Source organism: Xiphophorus hellerii, chromosome 10, assembly GCF_003331165.1.
Source record: "Xiphophorus hellerii strain 12219 chromosome 10, Xiphophorus_hellerii-4.1, whole genome shotgun sequence".
NCBI classification, from domain to species: Eukaryota; Metazoa; Chordata; class Actinopteri; order Cyprinodontiformes; family Poeciliidae; genus Xiphophorus; species Xiphophorus hellerii.
The window spans coordinates 3308601-3329223 of NC_045681.1; the positions used below are offsets into that span (position 1 = coordinate 3308601).

The following is a 20623-nucleotide window of genomic DNA, read 5'->3' on the forward strand; positions in this document are numbered from 1 at the left end:
CATGCATCGCTGGGGGGGGATGCAGCTCAATTCATGCACTGGTTAAGTTTTCCCCACCATGACTCGGCCTACTCAAAGTTATTTTAAAATTGCATTTCTCACTGCAGCTCAGCAACTCATCACCTCATCACATGCAGTTTAGTGGTCTGATGTGTCAAAAGTAGCGCTGTTTACATCCGCAAACTGCAGCGCATCGGCTCGACGCGGCGCTCAGCTGGGATCAGCCTCTTCCTGGTCACAGCGCCGGACAAACGCCAGGAGAGAGGAGTCCACCTGCAGGACGCAGGAGCGTCTGGAAGCAGCTTTCTGATGAGGCTCCTGGATAAACTCTTGCGCTTTTCCGTTTCTCTGCTTCAAACGGTTAAAAGTTAAACAGGGAAGGAGGCGCAAAGATGGAGCCGGACCCCGACGGTCCGTTTCAGCGGGCGGAGCGGACGCTGGTCTCAGTCTGGGTGAGCAGCTATCATGTTAACTTTACAGAGATTTGATGTTAAAGTTTAAAGTTATGAAATATGAGAATTAATGTTTTAATAATGTCTTCCTGTTTAGATGTTTCTCACACAAACATTACATCTCCCCCGTTTTCTGCTCCTCCCTCCTCTGTTCATCCATATTTGGTCTTTAATTTGCATCGGTCACGTTTCTCCCCTCTTTTATTTTATCTCATTTATTTGTTTACTATTTGTTAAAATTATCTGCTGTGTTTAAACATTAGGGATAAAATATCAATGTATATTTATATATTTCCATATTTATTGAAAATATCACTTTGTCATTACAGTATATTATGCTCATGTTAACTAGAAACAACCAATCAGAGCCAGGAGGCGGGGCTTAACACAGCTAGCATAGCATATTGTGAATGGTCAGGCTAGTTAGCATTTATTCTCGAGGCAGATAAACGGTTTTTCTGTAAAGGTCAGTTGTTTCTCTGCCATTAGCACATTTAGCAGGAGTGCACTAAGCCCCTCCCCCTGTCTCTGATTGGTTGTTTTTGAACGGGAGCGGTGCATTTCTTCAAATGGTAGCAGCTCATGGAGGAGGTGGAGAAGATCGATCTTTTCACAGATTATCTGTCTAATATTAACAAATATGTAAAAAAAACTTTTTTAGGAATTAAATTTACATCCTGCATCTTTAAATAATGCTGCAATGTGATAAAACGGTAGCCTATGGCAATAAAGTATGGTGGGATACAATCTATGGAAGCCCATTTCTGCCACCATTATAGGGAAAAAGTGTATAATTTGATGTCGCATGGTAATCATTTAATTATCTTACTATGTTTCAGCTGAGATAATATCTTGTAATTCATCCTAATGAAAAGACACAGCTTTAATTTTAATAAAACTATATTCTTATGGATGTCTGGTAAATGTTAACCAGTTCTGGTTTGATCAGTAGTATCTAAAGTCAAAAATATGTCAAAACAATGCAGCAAAACAAGAAGTACTTCCTTTCTCACTTCAAAATAAGACTGAAACATGGACAGAACAGAGTTTCAATCTAAAATCCTTCTCCTTTATATCCAGGATTCATAATAATCAGCTACTTTAGCAACAGTATGTTTTGAGTTTCAATAGTTGTGGATTTTGTCACATCCATACTTAATAATCTCATATTTTACAGTTTTTACTTTCTCATGGTGTTGACTTATCCAATCCCAATAAAATGTATGTCTTATAAGTAAGAGGTCCAAATTCTTCATCTTCTTTTTTTTCAGCACATGGCAGGAATTTGTTCCCATACACAACACAAAACTCTGGATACAGTCAGAAAGAGAAGAAAAACAAGACAATATATTGATTCTTTAACAAAGGTTTAACTCTGGCCTCACTAACAGCTTATAATTCGTGTAAATACATACATTTCTGTGAGTATATTTGTTTCTACAGTCAATTACCTGACTTAATGAAGCATGTTGGGATGAAATGGCTGAAAACTCAAGGTATGCGTCAGCGTCATGTCTAAAATATTTCGTCCCATTCCTGATTTCTCAGCATGACTTTGCAGTGGCTGTTTGAAAACAGAACAGAGTGGGTTGCTGAAGAACAAAACTAGATATTAATAGGCCTTAAAATATTTCTGAAGGTCATACACTCGCCTTCTTTTCTTCTGAAATATACTCATCAACAGGATGCATCTCAGACTCTGATTGGAGGTGGGGCGTCAAATTTACAGCCATGGTAATTGCATCCCGACCCCACTTGGTGGCGCCACTGAACACAAGACTTCAGATATTTAAATAGCTCTTTTGTAAACCTACTTATGTTCACTGTCAGGTTTAACTGCTAGTTCTTTTAGCTAAAAGGCCATTTTATTACCGATTAATAAAATGAAATCTGCCCATGATATCATGGGCAGATTTCTTAGACTAGTATATGACTGACAGTTTGCTAACTTTGAATAAAATTTACCACTCTTTAAAGATACTGTATTTATTAAAAAAGGCATAAAAATAATCCAGTTGCTTTTGTTTTCAACTGAAATGCAGAAATTATTTTTCTTGCTTCTTAAGTTATCTACTATATTTATGATTACAACAATAAAAGTGTAAATTAGGACATTTATTGTTGTTTGTACTTAAGACTGGTAAAGCTTTTCTCTGAGCTGGTTACTTAGCCTGGTTGTCTGTACCTGCACTTCGCTGTTTAACAAGCATTTCTCTTTTAGCTTGCTAACTCCAGTTCAAAATAGCTTTATGTTAACTTTTTGTGTTTTTCATAACTGTATTCACAAATAGACAATGCAATTTTGGTCCTAAATCAAACCGAGTCTCCCAGATTATCAGGCGTGAAATCACTCTAAGAGTCTTATGGTCCATAAATGATCCTTAGGTCACAGCAAAGTGGTTTAACAGACAACATTTCTTTGAAAGATCTTTAGAAAGTCTTTACTAGATTACAAAAATACCTGTTTGTTTGTTTGTGAGCAAATCATAAGAACATAGGACATAACTTTTTCACAGTACTGTAAAACGTTGTCATGTTTTGCACATATCAGGAATATGCATGTATTTTAGCAACACACCCTTAATCTTCCATAAGTGAGATCTGTTATTTAATCAGTAATCAGCAAAGGCCACTTCTTTCAAACTCAGACTCCTACTAATGAACCTTACTTTGTGTGTCCAGGTATTGTTATTCTAAAACAGGAAAGGGCCTTTAACAATCAGCCTGCAAAGCGACTATTGTGTAAATAGCCTCTTGCACTGTTAGTGTACAAGAGGAACTAAGTGCCTTCTTATGTCTGTCTCTCTTCTCCATCATTAAGATGAATAACACTTTCCCATCTCTCCCCCAGTGTTACATAACCGAAGCTGTGAGCAGATTCCTGAGGCCACAAACAGTTGAAGCCACTGATAATAACCCAACGTCCTCAGACGAACCTGGAGTCGATGGCGAGGCTGACGGTAGCCTAAAAGATGATGACGCCAGAGGGGTAGAAGTCGGCGAGGAAGCGTCTCTTTCGACTGTTTCTCTTGTTAGTTTGTCCTCACCGGTTGTTGCCTGGGAGCGCTGCACCGCAGACATTGACTTGAAGCCCAAAGAAGAAGATCATGAGAACAAAGAGGACCTAGTAGAGGAACAGCTCGGTAAAACAGGAAATGACTTTGCAGGCCAGCTGGTCACAGAAAGTGCAAAGGTACATCAAGGCAGTCAAGATAAAACTGATATTGACAAATGTGACACTTGTGAGGAAAGTCTGGCTCCTGAAAACGATGGACAGCATGCAACTGGTGGATCTGGGCATGGATGGGTTAAGGAGGGAGTGTTTGAGGACATGGATTCAAGAGAAATAAGACCGCGTGATCATCAGAAAGTGCTGGAAACCTTGGCGGACATTGAGGAAGAAGCTGAAGAAAAGTCAGAGGAGAAAAGCAATGAAAAGACAGGAGATCAAAAGGTCAACAAAGCTTCTGCAGCGATTCTAGGAGATGCAAACATCAGTGAGGATGCATCACAGCTGAGCTCTGGTAATGAAAACTTCTCAGATGAGAAAACTAAAGATGTAGAAACTCAGCTTAGACAGTTATCAGAGGATGAGAAGGTCCAGATGAGTGTCTCTGAAGAAGCTGCAACAGCAGAAGAGTTAGAACAGGTCAAGAGCGGACAGACGACCGAAGATATTTTAACTCAAAATGGCACAAGTAGCAAAGATGTGCAAGAAACAGAGCCAGACACGACCGAGTATACAATTAGAGAAGAAGATGTGCTGGTCACCATTATGAAAACTGCAGAGGAAGATGTGACCATGGAGGAAATATCAGCAGATCTTGATTATGAGATGGCAGAAGGCAAAAATCTCTCAGCTGAAAATGAAAACTCAGCAGAGCAAACGCAACAAGTGGAAACTCGGCAACTGGTCTGCAAAGAGTTGTCAGGTGTGGCAGAAGATGAGAGGATTGAGGAGGAAAAGGATGATAGGTCTGCAACACATGAAGAGTCAGAGGACAGGAAGAGTAGCAGAGGAGATGAAGATGTCCAACAAGAGGAAAATATTTTAAACCAAAGTGCCACAAGCAGCGAGGACGATGAAGACACAGGAGAGGAGCAGTTCAAACAAACAGACAGCGACCAATCCTTTGATGAAGCTAAAGAAGACGTGGAGGAAGAGTGCAGTGAAATCCAGGAAGATGATGCAGAGGAAACTGAAAAAGACTTTGAGGAAAAGAGTGAAGTGCCTGGAAACGACGAAGAGGAAGCAACTGTTGGATCTGAACATGTGCAGTTAAAGGAGGATGTGACAGACAGGATTGAATCAAGTGAAGAAGAGGAGCATGTGAGACTGGATGATCGTTGGAAAGTGTTAGAAACCTTGGCGGACATTGTGGAAGATGATGAAGAAGAAGCTGAAGAAGACTCTGAGGAGGAAAGCAAGATGCAAGAAAGCACCCCAACAAAGGAGGAAGAGTGCAGCAATGAAAAGACAGAAGAAGAAAGGGACAATAGAGCTTCTGCAGCAATGCTGGAAGATGCAAACCTCAGTGAAGGTGCATCACAGCTCAACTTCTCAGACCAGAAAACTAAAGTAGAAACTCTTCTCCCTGTCTGCAAAGATGAGCTAACTGATATCAACGTCCAGATGACTGTTTTTGGAAATGAAGATTTAAATCAGACAACAGATGAAGAGTTAGAAGAGGACAAGAACAGAAGGACAATAGAAGAGGAAAAAATTGAGTTTACATTTAAAGAGGACGATGTCACCAGTATGCAAACTGCAGAGGAAGATGTGACCATGGAGGAAATATCAGCAGATCTTGATTATGAGATGGCAGAAGGCAAGAATCTCTCAGCTGAAAATGAAAACTCAGCAGAGCAAACGCAACAAGTGGAAACTCGGCAACTGGTCTGCAAAGAGTTGTCAGGTGTGGCAGAAGATGAGAGGATTGAGGAGGAAAAGGATGAAAGGTCTGTAACACATGAAGAGTCAGAGGACAGGAAGAGTAGCAGAGGAGATGAAGATGTCCAACAAGAGGAAAATGTTTTAGCCCAAAGTGTCACAAGCAGCGAGGACGATCAGGAACAGTTTATCCTAAAAGGAAACGACTCTGCAGAACAGCTGATTAATGAAAACATGACTGAACATCAACTTGGACTGGAGAAAAAGTTGCACACTTCTGCAGGAACAGAAGTGATTAAAAATAAAGAAGAAAATACAGCTAATGAGGCAAATTATGAAGAGCTGGAAAAAAGAGGTGATGGAGATGTTGTTGGGGAAGAGTCTGTGAGCAGAAAGAGAGTAGACGAGGTCGCAAAAGTGGATGAAGTTAAAGAAGAGTTGGAAGAAGAGAGCGATGAAATCCAGACGGATGATAGAGAAAAAAATGAAGAAGAGTTCAAGGAAGAAAGTGAGGCAGAACAATTTACCACTGATGGAGACACAGGAGAACAAAGGGAGGGTGAGAATACAGCTGCAAACCAACAGACAACAGAAGAGTCAGAAAACGATAAGAGCAGAAGGACAAATGAAGAGGAAAATATTTCCACCCAAAGTGTCACAATCAGCGAGATTGATCAGAGGACAGAAGAGGAACAGTTTAGCCAAACAGGAAACGACTCTGGAGATCAGCTGATCACTGAAGACATGACGACACACCAACTTGGACTAGAGACAACCGAGATCCAAAACTTGCACACTTGTGAAGAAATAGGAAGGGTGGAAAACAAAGGCTTTCAGGAAGAGAGAGGAGAAACACAGGAAGACAATCGAGATGAAGACTTTATGAAAGAAGAGAGAGAAGAGCAAAAGGAAGGCGAGGCTGGTCCAGTGATCCTAGGAGATGCTAACATCTGGGAAGATGCATCAAAGCTGAAATCTGAAAATGAAAACTCAGCAGAGAGAACAGAACAAGTGGAAACTCAACACTTTGTTTGCAAAGAGTTGTCTGGTGTGGTTGAGGAGGAAGAGTCTGTCACATGTGAAGAGGCAGAGCAGGACAAGGGTAGAGAAGTTGAAGATGTCCAACAAGATAAAAATATTTTAAACCAAAGTGCCACAAGCAGCGAGGATGATCAAGACACAGGAGAGGAGCAGTTCAACCAAACAGACAGCGACCAATCCTCTGATGAAGCCAAAGAAGACGTGGAGGAAGAGTGCAGTGAAATCCAGGAAGATGATGCAGAGGAAACTGAAAAAGACTTTGAGGAAAAGAGTGAAGTGCCTGGAAACGACGAAGAGGAAGCAACTGTTGGATCTGAACATGTGCAGTTAAAGGAGGATGTGACAGACGGGATTGAATCAAGTGAAGAAGAGGAGCATGTGAGACTGGATGATCGTTGGAAAGTGTTGGAAACCTTGGCGGACATTGTGGAAGATGATGAAGAAGAAGCTGAAGAAGACTCTGAGGAGGAAAGCAAGATGCAAGAAAGCACCCCAACAAAGGAGGAAGAGTGCGGCAATGAAAAGACAGAAGAAGAAAGGGACAATAGAGCTTCTGCAGCAATGCTGGAAGATGCAAACCTCAGTGAAGATGCATCACAGCTCAACTTCTCAGACCAGAAAACTAAAGTAGAAACTCTTCTCCCTGTCTCCAAAGATGAGCTAACTGATATCAACGTTCAGATGACTGTTTTTGGAAATGAAGATTTGAATCAGACAACAGATGAAGAGTTAGAAGAGGACAAGAACAGAAGAACAATAGAAGAGGAAAAAATTGAGTTTACATTTAAAGAGGACGATGTCACCAGTATGCAAACTGCCACAGAGAAAGAAATGACTGTGGAGGAAATATCAGCAGATGTTGAGGAGAGGCTTTCTGACAAAGAGATCTGTATGAAAAGAGTTTGCACAACCGCTCCACTTACTGTAAAAGCTGGAGGCGAGTCTGAACGGGAAATAAACATTGGCTTTAGCGAAATTCCCTCGGGGGTAATTGAAGGCCAGGCTGGCCTGTCTCACGAGCTCAACACCAAGGCGTGTGAGGAAACTCCAGAGGCAGTTCCTGAGCACAACAATGAACTCGACTCAGATGAAAATACCACACAAAGGTTCTTCGAGGGAGGAAATTCAGAGGAAATTCAGACCATTCACTTACCAGAAGAGGTGGAGGTCTTTAAAAGCTCCGAAGCAGGAGGAGGTGAATATTCACTGATGAGCGAAGGCAGCACAGAGGAAAGCAAGAAGGAGTTGCAGGTTGGAACGCTTCAATTTGCAGAAGATACAGAGAAGCCAAAAAGCGACAACGTAAATCTGGAATTAGATCATTTTTCAAAGGAAGAAAAGGTCGAGTTACTGGATACTTCAATGAAGACAGAGATCAAACAATCAGACGAGGAATTTGAGACTGAACTGGAGGATGAGGACGAAACAGCTGAACGGGAAACAAACAAGCTGCCCCAAGATGTCTGTGAGAAAAGAAACGCTGTAGCAGCTGATGAAGGAGTTGACTCTGCAGATGAAACTCCTGAATCCCCCAAGAGTGAAGAAGGGAAGATGACACAGATAAGTCTTGGTCCAGAACTTGTACAAGCTTTTAGATTGGAGGATGACCGTGAGATCAAGCCTCAATTATTTGATGAAAGTGCCACTGAACTTCCGCAGGTGAGGTTTGACACTGAAGAACAAGAGTACGTTGACGAAGGTCAGCCGGAGTATGAAGTCCTGGATTTAAATGAGATTACGACTCTTCACTTAGTGGGGACAGCATCTGATCTGATCACAGGACAATCAGCCTTATCTCAATGTCAGATAACGGCAGACACAGAAACAGCTGATGAATCTAAGGCGACCCTTGGTGAAATTACAAATGAGCCGCAACAAACGGAGAAACACTCAGAAGATCCAGCTGAAGAACATCAAGATGGGATTGATGAAGAAATCCTTGATTTGTGGATCGAGACAGCGATGTCAAAGGACACTGGTGGGATTAAAGAAGACCAACTGAAAGAGGAACCAGGCGAAACATCATCAGAGGAGACGAGAGAGGGAGTAATGGAGGCAATTTCAGAAGAAACAGAAACTTCTTTTACCACACTGGACTCTGGGTTTTTGGACCAGACCTTCAGTGAGACTCAGATAATTAAATCAGGAGACAGCGGAGTACTTCCCAACAAAAATGACAATTCAGAAGACACCTGTGAAGTTCGTACGTCTAACTCTGAATCTGCATTGATCGAAGAAATGGTTGAAACTCTTCAGCCTTACCCGATAGCGGAGGGAGCGTCCGGTGAGATCGGATCCTGCCCCGATTCAGGAGTTTCATCACCAGAACCAAAACATCCGAATCAGGAAGGAGGTACAGCTGAAGAGAAGCAAGATGAACCTAAACCAGAGACAGACGCAGTGAGTGGAGCCAATGAAGAAGCAGATGTTACGTCACTGACAGAAGCAACAGAGTCCGACATCTCCAAGGAAAGAGTTTTGACTGAATCGCCTTTTGGAGGTGAACCTCAAAATGAACCTGAGGAAAAACCTCCAGAAGATCTCAGCGAATCATTTCCAGCCCCAAGCAGGACTGAGCTGGAAGAAGATTGGACCGAGGTATTGTTTCAGACAAACCAAAACAATATCAGTTCTCTGAAGAACACTGCAAAAACACGGAGTCTTACCAAGTAGTTTTGGTCTAGTTTCTAGTTTAAACATCTTCGTACATTTGAATGAAGATAAACCTTTTCAGCAAGACATAGGAGCTTGTTTTGAGCCAATGATTTCTTAATGATGATGATAAAGTTCTAGTTCTACCGGCAGATTAATTCACTTAACACTTGGGGAAAATGTCTTGTTATGTGTGAAATAATCTGCCAGTGGAACTAGAACATTTTCATCAATATTAAGCAATTATTGACTTAAAATAAGATGTGGTATCTTGCTGAAATGTTACTTGCAAGTTAGGTTTGTCTTAATTCAAGTCTATTAAAACATTTGCACTAGAAACTACACAAAAACAACTTGGTAAGATTTGTAATTTTGCAGTGTAGTTTTGATTAAAATGTTGACTACGCTTATTAAAAAAATACCAACTAGTCATCCTTAATTTCTTTAATTACACTGCAAAAACATAAAGTCCTACCAGGTGCTTTGGTCTAGTTTCTAGTGCAAATCTCTTAGTACACTTGAAATAAGATAAAATGAACTTACAAGTGACTTTTTAGCAAGATATAGGAGCTTGTTTTGAGCCAACAATTTCTTAATATTGATGATAAAGTTCCAGTTCCACTGGCAGATTAATTCACTTACTAGAAGTCCTTTTACACATTTTATAAGTGAAATAATCTCCCAGTGGAACTAAAACTTTAAAAAAAATCAATACTAAGGAATTATTTACTTTAATCAAGCTCCCATATGTTGCTGAAAAGTTACTTGTAAGTTGACTTTGTCTTAATTCAAGTGTGCTTAGATATTGGCACTAGAACACAGACCAAAATACTTGGTAAGTTTTTGTGTTTTTGCAGTGTGCAGATAAGCTATAGAATGAGATGATTTTTTATTTGCAGGTTGATGCTGCCATGCTTGATTTTGCAGTGCAAAAGTCTCGCATTGCGGTGAAAAACCCTCGTGCTAGGCCCCCAACAGACCCCCGCTCCTTAATCCATAAGCCGTCTGTGGATCCAACTCCCTCCCTGCCGGTGCCTGGTAAAGTTCCTGTGGGTGTGCCGTTAGGCGGCTTGGGGATTGGGATCAAACTGCCTGGTAGGTTTGATTCTCTGCAGCACATCAGTCCCTTTTTTCAGCAATTTTTAAAAATTGTTTATGTATTTATGTTTGAATTCAGGGATTGGAGCAGGTTTTCCTGTTTTAAAGAAGACACAACGGCCCCCAAGACACGAAGCGGAAACACAATCACAGGTAATTATAATAATCTAATGATTCTTTAATCCATTATTCTGACAGTTAATCAAATTAAAAATTGCAGATTTTTCATTTAACCACTTCAATCTTTTTAATGCATTATTAACGATACACGAAAAGATGTAAATAAATAAAAAAATTAATGATTCAATTAGGTATGAAAATAAAGATTTTCATACCTAAAATGCTGAAGCTAAGGAAGAGGATTAGAGCCACTGAAAAAAATAAAAGAATTTTGACTTTTTCTCAGATTTTGGATTATTTTCTCAGAAGACTAAATTTTGAAATTAAAGTCAGAATTCTGAGAATAAAATCAAGATTTTGAGAAAAACGTAAGATTTTTTTCCAATGCTGATGATCCTCCTCCTTAAATAACACGTCATTCCTTCAGTGTACGGTTTTTGGGGACTTGCTTGTAAAATGCATCTATTCTTGTACAGTTCTGTATTAATTACTGATCTGACTGTGTTGTCACCTCAACAAAATATATTTCTTAGAGTCTGTATATTCCAGTTAGTGATTAACTAATTAATCAATTCGTTGACAATTATTTCTGCGATTGATTAATCAGATTAATCACTTCAACCCTACATTAATCCATACATCGCTATTTATCTTTATGTCGGGGAAAGCTAATGTGATTTAACTCTAAATCTAAAGGAATCTGAGGAGAAAAAGGAAGAGGAAGAGAAGAATGATGCTGCCAAAACGGATGAAGCACCAAAGAGACCCAAATGGATGCCACCTGCACAACCAGGGTAAAACCGAAGCAACAAAATGTTCCAACAACACCCTAAACTTTGTTGTTTTCAGCAAAAGATCATAAATTTTGTTTCTTTTTTATGTCTCCACAGATTTGGAAATCCACTCATGTCTGAACTCAAGACCAAGCTGAAGAAAACTCCCAAAGAGTGAAAACAATATTCTGAATGCTTTCTGTGAATAGCTCAATATATTATAAATATTGCTCTGTTTTTGTCTTTCATCAAGCTAAAAGCATTTGTGAGATTTTCATGCTACATACTTTTCTTTGGTAATAAAGCAAAACCAAATACAGAGTTGTTGTTTCTTTTATGTAAACATTTAGTCATGATAACACTATCTGATCCTCCTTTTTATTCTGTACAAATACTGACTGCTGGTCTAACACACACCTTTATTAAGAGAGAGTTAACCATTATTATTGCTATTATTATTATTACTATAACTCTTAACTGTAGTAGTAACAGTAAGGGACCGATCAGTTTTTTTTGTTGTTTTTTTTACAGAATTAGGAATAACAAAGATAGATAAATAAATCGAAATTGTATTAATTCTTGAAACAAAATTATTCAAGGAAAAAATCATTTTAGGAGTAGTTTTACTACACTGTACTTTTTACTTTTACTCGAGTAATATTATGAAGTACCGTAACACTTACTTAAGTTACATTTCTCGATGCTCAACCTACTGTGAATAATTTTACTGAATAAAGAAAAGGCATGTTTAGCCATAATTGACTCACCTATAGTTTATCTGAAAGTGAGACAAACATAACTTTCAATTTTTTGGTCTGTCTTATGATGTTATTGTATGTTATGTGAATCAGAAGTTATGACGAGTTACTTGAGCAGACTTTTTACCAAAAATATTTTCACTCTTACTTGAATATTCTCTTAAATGTATAAATTTTACTTTTACTATGTAAAAGCGAAACGTACTAAGTTAAAATATGTTGAAGTAGTGCTACTCTTACTTGAGTAAGATCTTGACACTGCTTAACTGTTGTTATTTTTACAACAAAATGCCACTCACAATATGGCGGCGCCGTTGACCTGAAATGACGGGCTTGTTCAGAATTCACTCTTTTATATATTTATTAGTTTCTGTTTGGGCATTTTTATGTCGTCATTTATCAAGGTCAGCGACGACTGTTTAATATATGCATTTTTAATACATCAAAAAATACTGTTACAAAAACTATCTTCTGAGCTCCTCTTTTTTAACCTGTTCAAACGGTAGATGGCGATAAAGCGCTCTGATAAGAGTCACGAAGAAGAAGCATCGAGCTGTGATTGGCTGGTATTATTATCCAATGAGGAAACTGATACTTTCAAACTAGACTGGTGTTTCAACGCTTGTGTTGTTTTTTTATGGATTTTGGCATTCCGTCCGAAATCACGGTGGTTTAAAGTTTATGCTTTTGAACTAAAACTAAAGATCTTTTAAAATACCTCCTGAAACATAAAATAGACTTGTCTTCTCCAAGGTAAGCTTTCTTAAGCGAATTTTTTCGTTGAAATTGCCACAGTTACGCCGCATTAGCAACAGCCTAAATGTGTACGTTCAGTTACTTTTCAGTGTTTTAGCAACAGTTAAGCACTAATACTTTTATAAACTTGTTTGCCTATGTTCAAACGTTTGAGTCCGTCTTCATTAAGTTTACTGACTCTGGACTAAGGTAAAGGTTAACAGCTCAATCTGGTCATCAGTTTAAAACTGTAGGTTTGTCCGTCTATGTCCGCTACTGATTCTCTTTATAAGTTTTTGTCACACCACATTTTTACCAAATGAACACGTGCAAGTGATGATGTTATGTAAAACGTAATATATTTTCTTCTTTACTATTTTTAGAAAGCGTCTGACATGTTTTCTCCATGTTTAGTTACATATTTTACTATCGGACAGACACAGTTGGTATAAATTGTCCCCTTTTCTTCTCTGTTTTTTACCCGAGTTGTATTTTTTTCTTCTGTTTTTTATTTTTATTCTTTTGAGACCACATGTATTGAGAACAGCCTGTAAAGTTTTATGGAGTGGATGTGGATAAGCTGATCAACTGGTTTAGCCACAACGTTTAAAGTTTGTGCCACACCCACAACATAATGACCCCTTCAGGTGGTTAAGCTTTATGGCTTTTTCCACTGATGGTTAAAAATCTAAAATCTGATTGTAATATTACCAACAACACTTATTTATTTTATGTGGCTAAGATGAGTATCTCAGTGAGTTTTCTATGAATAATCTGAATTTTGTTTGCTCTCAGTATTTCAAAAATATTAGGAAGCCATAATGTTGTAATGCTGAGTTGTCAAAATTAATTTCAACTCATCTATATTCTGCTCTCACTCTCCCTAGACTTAGGATTTTGCTTCCTAAGCTGACATAAAGTCTGTGGAAGTCAATCTATGTCCAAATATTGTATTAGCAGCTGAATTTGAATGAAAGGCACCTGAAATATAATCATAGTTTTTGGCAAATAATTTTGATTTTATTTTGTAGTCTCTTCAGTGGCCTTTGAATGTAAACATATGCAAAATAACAGGTTTTCATACAAAGAAATGGAAGCAGCATAAGATCAAACTGTATTAACAAACACCAAACTCCATTTTTTATTTATTAAACTTGTGGAATGGTGGGATTATATGTTTGTTAGATATTGGGAATAAAATTCATGTGTTTTTTGTGATTTTCTTTTCTTCCACAGAGAGCCTGCTTTAAGATTGTGAGAGAAAATGTGCTTAAAGCCACTCTAGTATATTTTTTTTTCAGAAGAGGAAAGTCCTGTTTCAGTTTTCCTCAAAGCAAAACAAAGGAGTTACTCTCTCATGGCTAATACCACAACAACTCAAGCCTCATACATCACAGTGGATGCACAGGCTGATGAATGCCTTGAAAATGTTCCACCTAGAGATCCTAAAGCTGTTGACTCTTCAAAGCTAGAAAATGCTGAGAATTTCACCTTACAGTTGGAGGAAGATGATGCGGATGCTTTTGTCTCTTCCACTCCTGCTTCAAAGAATAAAACCAGTGATTTCCAGGCAAAGTCGTTGCTGTCAGGTGTCCAGTCTGCTCTAACCCCAGTCTTAAAAGATCTAAATATCTGGAATAAAGGCGCATCTCCAGAGCTTTTTAAACTTCGAAACAGTCCTAATCCTGCTGTTCCTTCTAATTTTCATGCTGCAAACTGTCAAAAATCAACCGGAGATTCAAGGACACAAAAGAATGGCGAAGATATCTCTATGATCAATGATGAATGCTTGCCAGAAGTTACTCTGTCCGATCTTACCTCAGATTCAATGTTGTACCTGACAATGAATGATTCAGTCTTCCCTGAAAGACAACATGCAACTCCTCAGCTTTATAGTAAAAAGACAAACACTTCAGATCATCAAAATAGCTTTTGTGCAAAGGTGGATGACTCTTTTCAGAGCGCTATTTCATTCAGAGGGATTTGTAATGAGTATTTACAAGACATTACTCTCCTTGAAGTTACTCGGGCCTCTCCAGTTGGACACATGTCCTTCATGGACATGGAAGATGACAGAGCTACTTCTGATCATAGTGATCAAATTATGACAGAGAAATCGGACACAATCACGATTGAGGAACTCTCCAGCAAGAGCGGAAATTCTGTCCAGAGTTCAAGGCAAAACTCAATTAAGGCAGCCTTGGAGGTAACTCAGGATGTTACTTTGGAAAACAGCAAGTCTTCATCTGAATCCAGTGGACAAAAAGTGGAGAAATCTCAAAATCCAGTCGATAGCACTCAAGTTATTAATGTTACTCGTGATCTATGCTCCTCTTGTGATGCCTCTAACAGTGTCGACATCTCTTCCTCTGGCACAGAAAGATCAACCTATGAGGTTTGTCCTGAACCCAGAGGAAACCCTGATTGCATAGAGGCTGAGATGGTCACTAAGGAGTCGCAACAGAGCCCAGAATCAGAGACCGGTGGACAAAAACTAGAGATGTATCAGAGTTCAGACACACTCTGTATCCAAGCTATTAATATTACTCAAGAAAAACCCCCCGGCTGTGACACGTCTGTACAGACTGCACGCTTGCCTGCTGACATGGACAAATCCTCCCCCGAGTTGGAATCTGAACCCAAAGAAAAACTTGAAGAGCTGCCAACACACTGTGACACCGAGTCAACCAACAAGGAGTCACAACAAACCCTGAAACCAGACGTGTCTGCCAACGGTACATTTGCAGTTGAGCAGCCCTCTATACAGACCGTTTCCATCGTCAATAACGAGACTCTAGATCTTCCACCAACCAACGTAAGCTATGCAAAAGATGTCAAGGAAAGCGGAGATCAGCAAACTTCTGTCGACTCTAAAACTGAAGCTTCCTTTGTTGTGCATCAGAGCAGCTCTGATGCAAAGGAAACCACATTCACCGTAGGGCAGAATGCCACTGTAGACGGAGATCCTCTTCAAAAATCTAAACTCCAGATCGGTTCCGCCATAGAGAAAACTCCTGCTCCACTTGGTCAGCGGAACGGCACATTTGATTATAAGCTTCCCTCACAACTAAATGGCACGAAAACTTTGGCAGAAATTAGCTCGAATGACAGTCATCAAAGCGCCTTGGGCAGCTCCTCCACTTCCAAAGCAAGAAATGCAACAATTACCCTTAAAGATGGCTGTTCTGAAAACAACTCATCAAAACTCCAAACAAATGAAGCTGCAGAACCAGAAACCAAGAAGGACGGAAGCCCAAACATGACATTTGAAACTCCTCTACAGCCAGCCAATGTGTCCATATATCTTTCACAATCAGGTCTTTCTGATTTTGATGAGAGTTTGGTTTTAAAACCTCAGTGCTTGGCGTCTTCTACACCAATGGTGAGCATTAAAATGTGCACCTTAGAGACAAAGAGAGAGCCAGGCCACATCCTAGCAGCGCAGAAAAACCTTTATGGGAAAACACCTATTGAACCGTCAAACACCATCAAACCGTCAAACATTATTGGTGATCGTAAAACATTCTTCAAGCAGCCCACAGTTAAAAACCTTTATCCTTCCTCCAAAATTGCCTCTGAGTTGTTGAAACGTAATCCACCAGCGGCGGCAACAGGCCTGCTGGTGAAACGACAGAGACCAGACGGGGAGGCTGCGAAAAGTTCTGCTGCTCCAAAGGAACAGGAGGTAAAAACATTGGGTGCCGCTGAATTTATAAAACAATTGCGTTGCTTTTGATTTGATCATTTTACTCAACTTTATGGATGTATCTTTATATGTCTGTGATCCTTTGTATTCCAGAAAAACTCAAATTCGTACAACCTGCGATCTTTAGGTGAGCAGTGATGCTTCTTGTTTTCAGAAATTCTTCTGCAGATTGAAATATTTTATTCAACCAACATCTGGTTTGCATTTGCTTATACCCCCCTATTCTTATACATTTACAATAATGCATTGTCTTCTAAAGCGGTCTGTCATTGCCCTAAAAGATTTTGCTGGATGATAAATTGTCCTAGAAATTATTGCAATAAGCCAAAAATGTTGTAGTTGTGAGACCATTTATAAGTTAAATCATGTAAGTTCGCCCTCTCAAAGACTAATAAGCTTTTATTTTGTGTGGGACACTTCACATTGGAACTGAAAGACATTTTAAATACCACAAATAAAATACAACAACCAAAAACAATTAATAAAAATGAAATTAAAAAACACACACACAACCAAAACCTTAAATAAAATGGATTATGTCTGTGTAAACAAAATTGCCCTTCAAAAAATATGTATCAGAATGGAAATTAGCAAGTTCGTTTTAAGTTATCAAGCGATTAATTAATTGTGTATTGTGACATACATCAGTGTAAATTTAGGTATGATGCAAATTAGATCCACTTGGCACTTGTGGATCCCCTTTGGTAATAAAACAAACCTTGCAATTAATGCTGCTACTTTTCATAGAGGTCTATGAAATTAAATTATTAAACTATTTTAAATTATTATTATTATTTACTAATCTCTGGCTCTCTGAAGGTAATAGTTGCACCATATTTTCTGAATTGTATTTGAATATAAATATGCACTACATGTTAAGGATTGCATTTTAAAAACATAATATAGAAAGCATTGTCTTCATTCTCCTTTACACTTATACTCCACGTTGTGTCGGTCCATAACTTTCCAATAAAATACGCAGATGGTTTGGGGTTTAATGTGACCAAATGTGCAAAAGTTACACATTTTTGAATATTTTAAAAAATGTTCCTCTGCTCCATTTGCAGCCTCCAAGCTGCCGCCCCCCTCTGGCTTGCAGAGACCTCAGGTGAGCGGCATTCCCGTTGGCTTACCGAGGGCTACACTGAGTCTGAGAGCAGCTCCCTGCTCAAGCACAGAAAAACCAAGTGGACCTGCAGGTTTGTTCACACCTGGTCAGGCTGTTTGCTCTGCTTTGCTTAAAACTCAAACAAAAATACGCAGCAGACTGATGGCAGGTAAAGAAACCTGCGGCTTTTCTAATGCATGAATCAACCGTTTGATTTATAAAAATTTTAATGCCTTTCTTTTCTTTTATTAGCTTGCAGTTTTTTACACTGATGCACCAGTTGATTAGTTTGTAATCAAAATTTGAATTTTCTCCTGATTTGATCAACTCTGTCACCTAATGAACTAAAGTTGTTTTTTGAATATTTCTGCTTCTTTTTTCTTTAAGATATTTTATATTTAACCCAAATAGTTTGGTTGTAAGTTTGGGGTTTCAGCTATTAGCTTTTTATGGGGGGTTTAAACTCCAGTTAGCGATTAACTAACTCCAGTTAGTCCAAAACAACAACAAAGAAACTAAAACAACAACACAAATAATTCCCAAAGACTTCCACCTCCTATAATTTTTTTAAATACTGATAGACATTGTTTATGACTTTCTTATTTTTAAAAAGCTGGAAATAGAATACACGATTATTTCAGTAATTGATTAATCACAATTAATCGTTTCGGCCAGCCCTTTGAATACACATGAAACACTGAGAATTCACTGCTGCAGTTTCTTTCCTGTCTAATTAGTCTGTTTATTTTTCATTTAGCCGCCAACTCTGTCACGAAGATGGCACCAGGAAAGAGGCATCCTTTGGCTAAAGGAGACGTTTTGCCTGTGTCAAAGAGGAAGAAAACGGGTAAATATGGAAGTAAAGCTGCAGCACGTTGCGATATTTATGCAAATGTTGTGTAAAAGTGCCACACTTGGTGTTTACACAAACCTAGATAAAAATGTGTTGCATCATCTTTAACAAATAAAATGTTATTCCTATTTTTAAAGTGCATTGAACTAGTTTGTCAATACAACAATAAGTAACATTTATTCTTACTGATCCAGTCTGGATTTAGAGGAACTCAGTGTTTCGGCTGTTTTACAATTTTCTGGAAGTTTGTTACAGATTTGTGGTGCAAAGAAACCGCAAAAAAAAAAAATAATTCGTGTATTCACAAATCTTGATTATAGATTTTAGGGAAACTAATTTCCACATTCTCGCTGAAGAACTGAGAATAACCAAAAGTTATTCTCACTAATCCTTTTAGATGCCAGCACAACTGAAGCTCCCGTATCCGTCAGCGCCGCCAGCGGGGTAAAGACGGGGAAACAGCCCACAGCCGGCCACAGATCTGCCCTGGATAAATCCTCCAGAACTGGTCGGGAACTTGGTTCTGATGCATAACAAGCAGCAACATAGAGTAGATTTAACAATCTGAGCCGTTTTTCTTCAACTTTCAGATGCTGCAGCTGCTAAAACTGCAGCATCATATGATGTCATCGGCAGGGGGAGGGGCTTAAAACAGCCGGCAGCCAATCCCAGAGCTAACCATGTTAAACCACAAAGCCAGGGTAAGATGACCATAATATGATTTCATGTATTTATGGATAACTCCTGATTGATTGTCACATGTTCACTCCATGTCAAGAATGTGAACATTTCTGTTTGGATTTCATTTCAGTTTCTTAATGTCACCTGGTCATGGTGAAGCAAACACTGTACAATAAAACCAGATATTTTTGTTTTATTTCACTTTTATATACACAGCTTGTCTCACTGAGACCTGAGATCTCATTTACAAGAGAATCCTGAAATTAAAAAAACTTCTCAAACACAGTAATAATACAAGTTATTTGTTTAACTGAGTAAAATTTATTAGCTATTAAGATAAACAAGAGCAAAGTTCATAAGAAGATTTCTCATTTTGTTCCCCAATGGATAACAAAATGAGTTAAAATTGCGAGCAGGACTGTAACACGTCTGTTCATATTGATAATTATTGTTAAGGGGTTTTTTGTTTTGTTTTAAATATCAGAATTAATGCTTACCTGGTGGCGTGAATCTTCTTTTATCCACAGTTTTCCATTTATTCTTAAGCAGTTACTCCTCAGGTTGTTGCTAGGTAACCAAAGAGTGAGTAAGTTGCTAGGTAACCAGAGAGTGAGTGAGTCAGTTGATTACACCAACCTTGCTTAGCTAGCTGTGAGAGGTTGAGCAGTTAAAGCCGTTCATCTGCCTACATCTCCCAGAATCCTTTGCGGTTCTGGATTGGAGTTCAGCAAAATTATTGAATATTCTATCAGGCGTATCATCTATTGATATTGATCACGTGTCTCCTACAACATTCTGAGAACTCTGAAAAGTTGATTCTGGAAAATGTAACTAATTTTAAGAATATGTGGAAACCGTGAACTTTCCTAAAAATGTAATTATCAGCATCCTCTACTAAATCACTACTCCGACATTATTAATGTGAGGAATTTTCTGACAGAAAAACATTTTTTATTTTGTCTCCTTTCTCTTGACTCCAGGTTGCACCAAATGTGAACATCTGTCACAAGAAATAGAAAGGTTAAAGGAAGGTAACATGTCATTTTACTCTGCATTTTATGATAACCCTTTGGGAGATTTAACACATTTTCTAAGCTAATAATCAACAATATTAAATACTCATTTGTTTTTAAATGTTTATTGATACTGGGATTTCTTCTGGTGTTTTTTCCTTACAGTGCTTCGCAAGCATAAAATACCACTGAACGGCTGAAGGTTTCCGTAATTTTAAAAAATAGTGAAAGTTTTATAACTTTTTGTTGCTCTTGATTAAATGTGGATTTATAAAATGAATAAGAATAAATGTCTATGATTAACTAAAGGACATGATGTTTGTTTTTTCAACAGTTTAAGGATTTACAAAGTCTTAATTTTTTCTTGTAAGTGAAGTGTGCATCTGCAACTTTTACTTATCAAACTGAATATTTATAACATTGTGCTGATCTTTATTTTTGAAAACTCAAAATAATCTTCCACGTATTATCAACACTAAAGTATTGACTTCAGAGGAAAGAACAATACATACTTGCAGAATTAGGTCAACTCAGACCTTTTTGTACTTATGGAAATTAAAATCTGCTAATTGAAAAATAAAGAGCATTTTTTTCAAGTTTGAAAGTTCTTGTTAGATGTTTTTTTTAATTTTTTGATTAACAAGAAGTCATTAAAAAATTTTTCATTTACATCAAGTTTCCATCACTGGAATCATATAAACTAAGTCTGAATTATTTATTTCTCTAGACGCAGTGTAGAGAA

The 20623-nt window shown here is 38.3% G+C and overlaps 2 protein-coding genes across 3 annotated transcripts; both read left to right on the forward strand.

Annotated features, from left to right (window-relative positions):
* On the forward strand, positions 1–11348 carry LOC116727183 (titin homolog). Of its 2 annotated transcripts, XM_032574428.1 has the most exons (7): positions 2–452; positions 3304–4441; positions 4490–8982; positions 9936–10131; positions 10214–10287; positions 10951–11048; positions 11145–11348. In XM_032574428.1, exons 1-7 carry the CDS (start codon positions 393–395, stop codon positions 11203–11205), a joined length of 6120 nt encoding a protein of 2039 aa, XP_032430319.1. In that variant the 5' UTR covers positions 2–392; the 3' UTR covers positions 11206–11348. The 2 variants fall into 2 exon arrangements, with proteins under 2 accessions (XP_032430318.1, XP_032430319.1); XM_032574427.1 differs by having other exon boundaries at positions 1–452; positions 3304–8982.
* A 1019-nt stretch (positions 11349–12367) lies between these two features.
* LOC116727184 (uncharacterized) lies at positions 12368–20412 on the forward strand. The gene is made up of 9 exons (XM_032574429.1): positions 12368–12538; positions 13757–16205; positions 16320–16353; positions 17294–17425; positions 18092–18181; positions 18585–18695; positions 18778–18888; positions 19849–19899; positions 20047–20412. The coding sequence occupies exons 2-9, from the start codon at positions 13878–13880 to the stop codon at positions 20079–20081; spliced, it is 2892 nt and encodes a 963-aa protein (XP_032430320.1). The 5' UTR covers positions 12368–12538; positions 13757–13877; the 3' UTR covers positions 20082–20412.
* Positions 20413–20623: the final 211 nt, after the last annotated feature.

Bases quoted from the DNA above. Each gene is read 5' to 3' on its own strand.
- LOC116727184 (XM_032574429.1), top strand. From the start codon at position 13,878: ATGGCTAATACCACAACAACTCAAGCCTCATACATCACAGTGGATGCA. The intron at 16,354-17,293 runs GTGAGCAGTGAT...CTCCATTTGCAG, and splicing joins GTACAACCTGCGATCTTTAG to CCTCCAAGCTGCCGCCCCCC. The intron at 18,182-18,584 runs GTAAATATGGAA...TAATCCTTTTAG, and splicing joins GTCAAAGAGGAAGAAAACGG to ATGCCAGCACAACTGAAGCT.
- LOC116727183 (XM_032574427.1), top strand. From the start codon at position 393: ATGGAGCCGGACCCCGACGGTCCGTTTCAGCGGGCGGAGCGGACGCTG. The intron at 453-3,303 runs GTGAGCAGCTAT...TCTCTCCCCCAG, and splicing joins GGACGCTGGTCTCAGTCTGG to TGTTACATAACCGAAGCTGT. The intron at 11,049-11,144 runs GTAAAACCGAAG...ATGTCTCCACAG, and splicing joins ATGCCACCTGCACAACCAGG to ATTTGGAAATCCACTCATGT.